Source organism: Nicotiana attenuata, chromosome 5 (assembly GCF_001879085.1).
Source record: "Nicotiana attenuata strain UT chromosome 5, NIATTr2, whole genome shotgun sequence".
Taxonomy (NCBI): Eukaryota; Viridiplantae; Streptophyta; class Magnoliopsida; order Solanales; family Solanaceae; genus Nicotiana; species Nicotiana attenuata.
Window position 1 is genome coordinate 30,695,778 of NC_031993.1, and position 11,035 is coordinate 30,706,812.

An 11,035-nucleotide genomic window follows, 5' to 3' on the forward strand; every position below is an offset into this window, starting at 1 on the left:
GATCGAAGCTCTTTTGCTTATGCCGAGGGTAGCCTGATTAACCGGTTCTTTTTGAAGTATTTTTGAAGTAATTTGAAGGCCTGTGATTTTATGGCGATGGTTGGCCATCCCCGAGTCGCGTTAGTTTGGCTGGTACAGCCTTGTGACCATAGTCATTGTATTTGGCCGTAGCCTTTTAGTCCCCGAGTGAAGTAGCTTTCGGCGTCTATATCGAGGGTATGCCTTTTTAGGGGTCTTACAAGTTTAACTATATAGCCTTAACTTTAAGATCGGGATTATGCCTTTTGTAAGGTCTTATAAATTTGAACATGCCTTACTTGAGGTCTTACAGATAGGTTACTTAGCACAAGTATGATTCATGCCTGGCTCGAGGTCTTACAGATAGCTTACTTGGTACAAGTATAATTCATGCCTGGCTTGAGGTCTTACATATTTGGTATTGCCTTATGGAGTTACACTGTTGATAACGCCTCGTGGAGGTCTTACATTTTCTAACATTGCCACGTGGAGGGCTTTCGAGCTCGAGGTCGCCCGCATGGGTTCTTATGTCCTCGGGTTCTTGATACCTCGATGAGGTAACCATCGGTGACAATCCCTAAGACATCGAGAGTTTTTCCCTCTGGAGCTGTTCTTTGTATATTTTGATGTTTCCTCGTAGAGGGCTTACGAGTTTGAAGTTTCCGGCCCGGAGGTCTTACATCTTTGAGTTTTTGACGTCAGTCCCCAAGTGTTCGGGAAATTTCTGGCTCTGGAGCCGTTTCTTAAAAAAATAGCGGATTTCTTTGAAGCGCAAAGCATTTTGATGGAAAAATATTCCTTGATTACTTGGCACAAGTATACATGTTTTCATCGTCAAGGGTTTAATTATTCTATGCGGACACGGTTCATTAGACCGTTTGGCCCGAGACATCATTTTCCTATCGAGACCCTTTTTGGTTCGTCTTGACTTCTTCGAGGAGGTGATCTCTCGGGGGGATGCCCCCTAGTATTCAAGGTTGATCGAAGAGAAGCCTTGAATACTTGTGAAGTTCTCCATAGGTAGCATATAGATGTTGCCTCGTTAAAAACCTTGCCGGTAAAACCCTTCTTGGGATAAAATCCGATCGAAGGGAAAGAGTGCAACGCATGCTTTAAAATCTAAAGTATTCAAGCGGGAAAGTGCTTCGATTTTTCTAACCGGACTCCTGCATATAGGTTAGTGTAAGATGTGAAGAAAAAGGGAGACGGTTATACCTTAATAGTGATGGCACTTCGAGCCTCGATATTCTTCAAATGTTTGCTCCGGGGACGCAGTACGGTCCTTTGCTAATTGACTTGGGTACAGCCGAGAATGCAGCTCGTGAGTGCTACTTCGTTGTTTGCTTATCCTTTGGCTCCTTCGATGTTGAAGGCGTCGATGCCGGTGCCACATCGTGCACCGCGAACATCTCTCTCGCTGCATGCTGCTCCCCGTATATGGTTTTTATTTCGTCCTTTGTTGGAAACTTTATCATTTGATGAAGGGTTGACGGTACTGCTCTCATGCAGTGTATCCATGGCCTTCCGAGTAAGGCATTGTATCTCATGTCTCCTTCGATGACATGAAACTTGGCATTTTGGGTTATGCCGGCCACATTGACCGGGAGGGTGATTTCTCCTTTCATTGTCTCGCTCGCCATGTTGAATCCGTTGAGGACTCGAGAAGCGGGAACGATTTGGTCGAGCAGTCCAAGCTGCTCCACCACCCTCGACCTGATAATGTTGGCCGAGCTACCTGGGTCCACAAGTGCACGTTTAATTTGAAATGTATTCACAATAAAAGAAATTACCAGTGCATCGTTATGAGGCTGAGACAGGGTCTCGATGTCCTCATCGCTGAATGTGAGAGCGTCCTCGGGTATGTAACCTCGAGTTCGCTTTCCCCTGGTGATGGATATTTTTGTTCGTTTGACAATGGGTTCCTGTGGGATGTCAACTCCCCCAACAATCATGTGGATGACATGTTGTGGTTCTTCTATTTCATTTTTCCTGTTCGCCTCTCTTTCCCGAAATGCATTTTTGGCTTGGTCGCTGAGGAACTCTCGAAGGTGTCCTTTGTTAAGTAGTCGGGCTACTTCTTCTCGGAGCTGTCTGCAATCTTCGGTCCTATAATCGTGTGTGCCATGAAATTCGTATGTCAGGTTGGGGTTCCTTTGCCACGGATCTGATAGTACGGGTTTTGGCCACCTGGTGTCTCTAATTTTACCTATGGCTGATACAATGTCCAAAACATCGACATTGAAGTTGTACTCAGATAATTGGGGTGCCTTTGTCTGCCCTGTATGTCTATCGAATCTGGCTCTGCTCACGAGTCCCCGAGGATTCTAACCTCCATCTGCCCTTCGATCATTTCGGGGTATGTTACGCCTTGGGGCGTTTCTTCGATCATCGGTATACGGTTGGTACCTTTCCTTGTTTGGACTTGGTTCCTTTGCCAAGAGCCTGTTAGGATATACTGAGCCTGAGGGGGCTCCTAGTTGGTCGTCCTCGACCCTAATCTTTGACTGATATCGGTTGTGGACATCCCACCAAGTCACGGCGGGATATTCAACCAAGTTCTGCTTCAGCTGCTTTGAAGCTACCGAGCTTCGTTCATTAAAACCTTGAGTGAAGTCCTGTACTGCCCAGTCATCGGAGACTGGTGGTAATTCCATTTGCTCCATTTGAAAGCGAGATACAAACTCCCGTAGCATCACGTTTTCCCTCTGTTTGATTTTGAAGACGTTAGATTTCCTTGTAGCAACCTTGATGGCACCGGCGTGTGCCTTTATAAAAGAATCTGCCACCATGGAAAATGAGTTTATCGAATTCGGGGCTAGGTTGTGATACCACATCATGGCCCCTTTTGAAAGTGTTTCTCCGAACTTTTTTTGCAGGACGAATTCAATCTCGTCGTCCTTCAGGTCGTTGCCGTTCATCACACAAGTGTAAGCAGTGACGTGCTCGTTTGGGTCCGAGGTTCCGTTGTACTTCGGAAGGTCGGGCATTCTGAATTTCTTCGGGATGGGCTTTGGAGCAGCATTTGATGGGAATGGCTTTTGTACAAATTTCTTTGAATCTACACCCTTCAGAATCGGGGGTGCGCCTGGGATTTGATCGACCCTTGAATTGTAGGTCTCCACCTTTTTGTCATTGGCTTCTATCTTCTTTTTGCCCGATTCAATCCTCTTTGTGAGGTCCTCGAGCATCTTTATGATAGCGGGGTTGGCTACTGGCCTGTTGTTGCTTGATCTTTCTGGTACCTGTTCGGCTTGAGGGGCCGTTTCCGGTGCTGCTGTGCTCGGAGTTTTTTGGTGGCTTTGCGGTTGAGCAATCACCAGCTGTTGTGCCTGCAACATCTCAAAAATGACATAAAGGCTAACCTCTCGTTCCTCCCGAGCTGGGATTTTTTGAGCTTCTTGTTGGTTTTCTTGGCGTATACTCCTGTTAGTGTGGGAGCTTATATCGATGTGTTGGGCGTTGCGCGAGACCACGTCCACAGGAATTGGTTCTGGTGCATCCTCAGGGTTTTGCGGTGGTACACCGATGCCTGGAACAGCTACACCATTCTCTCCATGGTCCTCGGGACCGTTGTTCTCACGTGCATTCACTGAGTTAGACATTTTGACCTGAAATCAAATATTCTTGGACAAGAAAAATTGTGAAAGATAACTTGCGTTATTCAATAAACCAGCACGAAAATAATTACTATTATTTTTAGCCCCACGGTGGGCGCCAAACTGTTTACTTTGAAAATGGTAATTACAATTAGATTTAATTTTGTGATTCTAAAACTGCGTGATTTATTTTTATGCTAGTTGTTTAGGCAATGGATGCTAAGTATGAGACTAGAGAATAAGGTAAGGGCTAAAGATAGCGTGACAAGCAAATCGAGTGGCTGAGAGTCGGGGTCTCGAGCTAGCCGATACGGGACCTCGAGGTTAAGCTAATGAGCCCGACTGGAGATGGCCGATGAAGCACTAACAGTTCTAACAGCTTTGATGAGGGCTCTTTATGATCAATGATGAGCAATAAACGAAGAACAATCGATGAAGCGAAATAAATGTAAGCAATGTAGTAAATATAAGCAATAAAATCAGGGGAGAATATGTTTAAGTTAGAGAGCAGAGAATGTTCTTCTTCTTCTATTGAATATCATGTGTGCAAAAAATGACAAGGATCCCCTTTATATAGGAGGGGGAATCCCATAACAATACAGGTGCATTTATTACAAAGATATGCGGTCAGTACAACCATTAATTGCAAAGATCAACGGCTGGTACAACCATTTAATGTCACGGTACGGACTTGTACTATTCTTGTAGACCTGGTCAGCTTTAATCACGTGCCTTGGGAATTACCCATTTGTCCAAGATAGCCGCCGATATGCGCTGCCCCGAGGTTGAGCATAGGGAACCCTCGGGGTCGAACCTTCAGCTGTGCCTCGGGCCTTCTGGAGACGGGCTATGGAATGCCAAAATGATCGTAAAATCGGACTCTCCGATTTCGGCCGTATACAATAGAGAAGACAAAGGTATGGGGTTTTGAAAGAGAAAGTAACATTTTGGTCTCACAAACGCGTCTTTCAGACAAATTAAATGAGCGAAAGAAATTTTGCAAGCCGGGTAATATGTTTGGGCCGCATAGAATAGAAATTAAAATAAGTTTCGATTTGGCAAAAACGGGTATTAAATTTGAAGAGCAAATTATGTAAAGTACCCATTGAACTTAAAATAATTACCCTTTTCTACCCATTTGAAAACTAATTACCCAACTTACGCTTAACTTGATTTGGATAGACTTGGATAATTACCTACGCTTATCATGAATTTTTTCAATTTCTTCGACTACTTCAATAATAAAATTGTAATTTAAAAAAAATAATAGAATTTGAATAGACTTGAATGTATTAATATCCGGTGTATTTATATATTTATAAAATGATATCATTTACATGCTTCTTTGTGTATGTCATATATTCCAAGTAATATTTTCTAATGAAAAATTATATTTGGACAAAAATTGATAGACCAACTATTATAGATATGTATTAGCTTTCATAAAAGAATATTTGGAGGTCATTACTCATTAGCACTGAACAGTTAAACAAAATCTCATCACACATGAAAGAAAGCAATTTAAATAGGAAAATATTGTCGTCAAGCGGAAAAAGAACTTTTCTTTAAAAAAAAAAAAAAAAAAGAAGAAGAACAAGAACAGAGCTTTGGTAGAAAAATCTATCTATATAGAATAGGAGAAGCAAAACCACTACATTAAGACAAGTGTCTTAAGCACAAAAAGCCAAGTGGCATTGTTAAGACAAAATAAACTACTTTTCTAACTAACTTTTATTGAATTTTAAATTTTGAATTAATTAGTTACACTGCTTGAATTAATAAATATAGATATTATAATTATCAATAAAAAATAAAAATACAAAAAAATATTCTACTCATTCAAATAGGAGTTTTAAAATTATTTTACAATAAAAAACAAAAATAACAAAAAATAAATAATAGGAATTTCAAAAAAATATATTGTACAGATAAGGCTGTCTAACTGAAATCATAATAGATATTGAATAAAAATAACATTAATGTAAATTTATGTGTAGATAATATCAATAGTTAAAATTTAATATATCATATTGAAAACAAAATAAAAGTAGTTCAAAATTATTATTTGAATTATAGGTAAAACACTAAATAAAATATTAATTAATAATATTATAGTAAAAAAATGCATAACAGTGGATGATAGAGATTGTTTGAGTATATTTATGATTTTGATTAATCTGTAAAATAAATATAGTAAATAATTAAATAATGCTAATAATTATGGTTAATAAATTTAGACAATGAACTAAGCATTTATATTGGTTTATCTTTTAAAAGTACTATATTAATTATTATAACATATAAATTATTTTATAACAAGCAAAATCTTAAAATTGATCGCGCATCGCGCGAATACCTACACTAGTATAGAGAAAGGAAGATGTGAATCAATTGACCCCAAGTGAAGACATGAAGACCAACTATTTGTTTTGAGATGAATGTTTCCATATCGTATTGCATTATTTGCACATGGCGAGAAAGCATTGACATTCAAGTTTAACAAAACTAATGAGTTACAACTACCTTTTATTAAATTTGTTCAAGTCCTCATAAATAAAGAAAACATACACAAAAATCGATAATCCAACATTTTCTTCCCCAGTACAAATTAACTATATATAAACACCTTTTATTTCCTTCCACCAGCAAGTCTCTCTTTCAAAATCTTCTGCCCCATGTACCTGCATCACATTTATACAAATCATTACCTATGATTATTAGTTCAACATAAAAATACAGAAACATGATCAAGATTTGTTAAACTTAATTTACCTTCCAAGCATCATGACAGTGGCTTGAGGATTAGTGCCAGGGGAGTATATAAAAGTGGATCCATCAATAACTCTCAATCCATCAACCCCAAAAACTCTATAATTTCTATCAACCACTTTTCCAACTTGACAACCTCCATGATAATGCCATATGGTCATTACTGTGTCTATACAAAATTGTTCTAAAGAAACAGAGGCACTCAAATGTCTTGGCCTCAAGTTAAGTGGAAAAGTCAACATTGTATCCATTAAAGATTGTGCTGAAGTAAAAGGGTATCTGAATTTGGAGAAAGATGTTGATTCTATGACCTCTGCTATTGTTTTCATGCCTTGTACACATCTTTGTAAGTCTCTTGGATCTTTGAAATAGTTGAAAGTTACTTTTGGATTTTCATTTGGGTCTTTGCTTTTAAGTTCAAGAAAACCTGTTGAATATGGTCCTGCTACTTTTTCTAGGATGAGACCAGCTTGCATTGGGGTGTGTAGAAGGTGTGGGTTGATCCCTGGTATGCCTTTGGGGAAGTGCACTTCTGAAGGTATTTTCAATGGGTCCATAGTCTGCACCAAATGAAAATAAAAAATTAATAATTCACCGATGACCATTACAAGTTACACTATCAAAGAATCTCTTTAGTTACTGCAATACAAGTAGAGTCACACCTCTCTATAACAGTACCCCTATATAACACACTTTGCTATAAAAGCCAAGTTTTCGGAAACAATTTTTATGTTATGTTATGATATACTCCCTCCGTTGCAGTTTATGTGAACCTATTTCCTTTTTGGTCCGTTCCAAAAAGAATGACCCCTTTCTAAATTTAGAAACAATACTTACTATTCTACCCTTAATGAGAAGCTTTTATAACCACACAAATATTCTGAGTCCCTTTTTAACTTGTTTAGGACTACAAATTACAAAAGTCTTCATTTTTTCTTAAACTCTCTGCCCAGTCAAACAGGTTCACATAAATTGGAACGAAAGGAGTATGTTCACATAAATTGGAACGAAAGAAGTGCTATGACAGCACTTCACTATAACATCCAAAATATTCGAAACAAACGAGTCTATTATAGAGAGGTTTGACAGTATGATATCTCTTATTCTCTTTTTTCTAGTCAATCCTCAAAATGTTACTCCCTCCGTTTCAGCTTATGTGAACCTATTTCCTTTTTGGTTCGTTCCAAAAAGAATGACCCTTTTCTAAATTTGAAAACAATTTAACTTAAACTTACAATTCTACCCTTAATGAGAAGCTTTTATAACCACACAAATACTCGGGGCCTCTTTTTGAGTTGTTTAGGACCACAAATTCCAAAAGTCTTCATTTTTTCTTAAACTTCGTGCCCAGTCAAACAGGTTCACATAAATTGGAACGGAGGGAGTAGAATTTACTAGTGGAACTGCTTGCATAGTTATTTTGAAAAAATATAATTGTCTTGCTTCTCAAATTCTTCTTTATTTTTTTTAAAACAAATGTGACTGAAAACTACTTTTAATACCAAAATTTTTAATCAAACACCACGCAAAAAATTTTCATAAATTTGTCATGTTCAAATGAAGGTTACATTATTTTGTGCTCATGAACCCCGTTTATAGGAGATGATTGCAAAGTAAAATTTTTAGTAATGGAGTCTAATTAATTAATGTTTGATTAGTGAATAGTGCCTCTTTCAGGGTCAAATTATGTCAAATTAATGTTTCGATTAGTGACATAAGCTACCAATGCCTAATACTTATTATGAAAATGAGCTATTCTGATCTCACCTGATTAGCTATATTTTTAAAATCATGGGCGATCCTTCGCATCCAATCCAATTCCAAAGGCCCACTGGCAGCTTCAATGTAACTTTTGAAGCCAGTAATACCAACCACTTGAATAAGAGAAACTTCAACAGGGTGAGGAGAAGGAACAAAGACAGCATTCATTGGGTTATCTGACATACCCATACCAACCATGGGCTGATCCACCAAAATATAGATCCCATGGGCCTTCAATTGCTTTGCCGGCCCAATACCACTTAACATCAACATTTGTGGGCTTCCCAACGCTCCAGCGCTCAAAACGACCTCGTTTTTGGATCCCTCGCTCAAGTACGACATGTGGCTATTACCTTTTGAATCTTGAAACCGAACTCCATAAGCTCTTGGCTTGCTTCCTCCTGCTTCATTTTCAGTAATTAATGACAGTGTTAGTATTTGGAATACTACACTGTATAGCCGTTCCCTAAAATAATAGTTAAAAAATATATATTTTTTATATATTAACGTATAATATATATATTTTATACAAAATTAGTATATATTTTTTGTATATTCAGCTAAAGAATATAATTATATTTGGTCGACCGGCCAAATGTGTATTTGCCCGTTAGTATTTCGTCTGTTTCCAAAAAGAAAATGTCATAGTTTTCTTTTTTTTGGTTGTCCCCAAAAAATATTATACTTTGTTATTTAAAAAAAATTAACTTAATATCTCTAGTGAGATGATTCATAGTCATAGATATATTTATGACTTGTTTTAAACCATATTTATTACTAGATTTTTGTCGGTACCATTTGACTTTAAGATTTGATAGTATGACTTATGGTACTTATTATTTGATTTCAAAATATGTAATACTCATTTTTAGAAATTAAGAAATCGATGTATGAATAAACGAGACAATCAATGAAAATAAAATAATCCCATCCTCGTACTCTAAATCTTGTAATTTTATTTGTGTATACTCATTTTGTAAGGAGTTGCGAATAGAAAAAATAAAAAAAAAAAGAAAAAGGAAACGAAAAAGAGAAATGAAAAAATTTATGCAGTTACCTTCTTTTTTGAACAAGATCTGTTGCACGGTTGCATACAAATAAACAGTAATTTTGGTAGGATCAGCATACTCTAATAAATCAGCAGCAGTATGTCTATGACCTTGTGGATCAAAAATGGTACCACCAACTTTAGTTCCAAACAAATGTTCATACGTAAAACCATTATATGGTTTCACCCCTACTTCCACAAGACCATTTCTCACCGCCGATTGCCACTGCTTTATCTGTGGCTGAAACGCCACTTTCTTTTCAACCCATTCATACGCTTCATTCACTACCTTTTCATCCCATCCCATTTTCTTAACGTAGCCTTTGCTTGCCCGTGAAAAGAACCCGGCATTAACAGCCGAGCCGCCGCCTAAGACACGGCCACGGTGGTTGAATACGCCGTCGGTAGAGATGAAGAGTTGTGCGGGCGATGAAGGAGAAGTGTCTGCTAAATTGTTGGCAAAACCAGTAATGTTTGTGATGTTTGGGTTACCATAAGGCAAGCCACCTCTTTCCAATAACAAAACATTGGAACCTTGTGAGAGAGTTGCTGCTAATGCACAGCCAGAAGTTCCTCCTCCTATAACGATATAATCGAAGAATACCACCTCTGGTGCTGATGTAGCGTCCTTTGCGAATGTGGAATATGGGGCTGCATGCATAGAAACAAAACTAGTACTTTTACCACCTTCATTTTTATTATATGTTTACAAAGAGCTTAGTTTCTATACAGTTTACTAACGTGTCACCTAAAAGAGAACTACATGTAGTTTCTCACAATAAGTAGAATTAGTAACCCAAAAAAATAAGATAAAACCTGCTAAAGCATGTTAGAATGCACAGAAACACCAATAATGTAAAAAATTCTTTACGCGAAAATGAAAACATAATTCGATCTTTACAATAGATCTTGCAAAGAAGGAGAAAATGGAAGCAAAGAAGAATTAATCACGGCAACTTTAGAGCATGAACAGATACGTACCTTTCTCAGAAAAACAAGGAACGGTGAGAATGAGAATTGCAAGAAGAGAAGAAAAAATGGAGAGGCTCCAATTACTTGAGCTAACCATCTTCTGTTTCAAGATTTATTTGGTTGTGAGAATTAACAAATGTCACAGAACAATACACTGAAACAAATGTTCTTTTTATAGAGAGATCATTGAAAGGAACGATTATAGAGGCAAAACATTCTGAGAGGTGCAAAGAATTCTGGGTCAGGCTAACAGAGAAATATAGTTTAACAAGTCAGATGGTGCACTAATCTATGTAAAAGATAAGCAAGTCGGTGGTTGAAGACTGATGAAAACGCAAAGCTTCATCATTTACTTTAAAAGAGCCTGTTTCTCTAACTCTCACCTGCCCAAAAGAAGCATCATTAAATACTTCTTACCGCTAATTGACGGCAAGTTAATGTAAAGGAAATTAAACTATCACAACATTTAAAAAAGATAAATTACTGTTTACGACTATCTTTAACTATTCCACTTGGGTACTTAATCTCCCGAAATCCACGACACTACTAGAAAATCAAGAATTTCAGACTGAAAATTTTTGTCGGAAATTTCCGACGGAATGAATTGTAAAAATAATATCACCTATATATTTTTTAAAAAAATTCAACCACATTTCCGACCAAATCGGTTGCAACTTTTGGCGAAAAAATTAGTTTGACTTGTTTGACTTCAATTCCGATCGATTTGGTCGGTACTTTTAAAAAAAAATTGAAATGACAATTCCGACCAAGTCGGTCGGAATTGTTTTTTTAAAAACCCCACCTGATCCTGTCACGACCCAAATTTCATTATAGGCCGTGATGGCGCCCCAATACCGTTGTTAGGCAAGTC

General features: G+C 37.6%; 1 protein-coding gene across 2 annotated transcripts; it reads right to left on the reverse strand.

The window, feature by feature from the left end:
* Positions 6,070-10,662, reverse strand: LOC109225588 (protein HOTHEAD-like). Of its 2 annotated transcripts, none has more exons than XM_019390305.1 (5): positions 10,174-10,662; positions 9,202-9,843; positions 8,151-8,548; positions 6,387-6,943; positions 6,070-6,295 (listed from the first exon to the last, which is right to left on the reverse strand). In XM_019390305.1, the coding sequence occupies exons 1-5, from the start codon at positions 10,259-10,261 to the stop codon at positions 6,244-6,246; spliced, it is 1,737 nt and encodes a 578-aa protein (XP_019245850.1). In that variant the 5' UTR covers positions 10,262-10,662; the 3' UTR covers positions 6,070-6,243. The 2 variants fall into 2 exon arrangements, with proteins under 2 accessions (XP_019245850.1, XP_019245852.1); XM_019390307.1 differs by having other exon boundaries at positions 8,151-8,545; positions 10,174-10,661.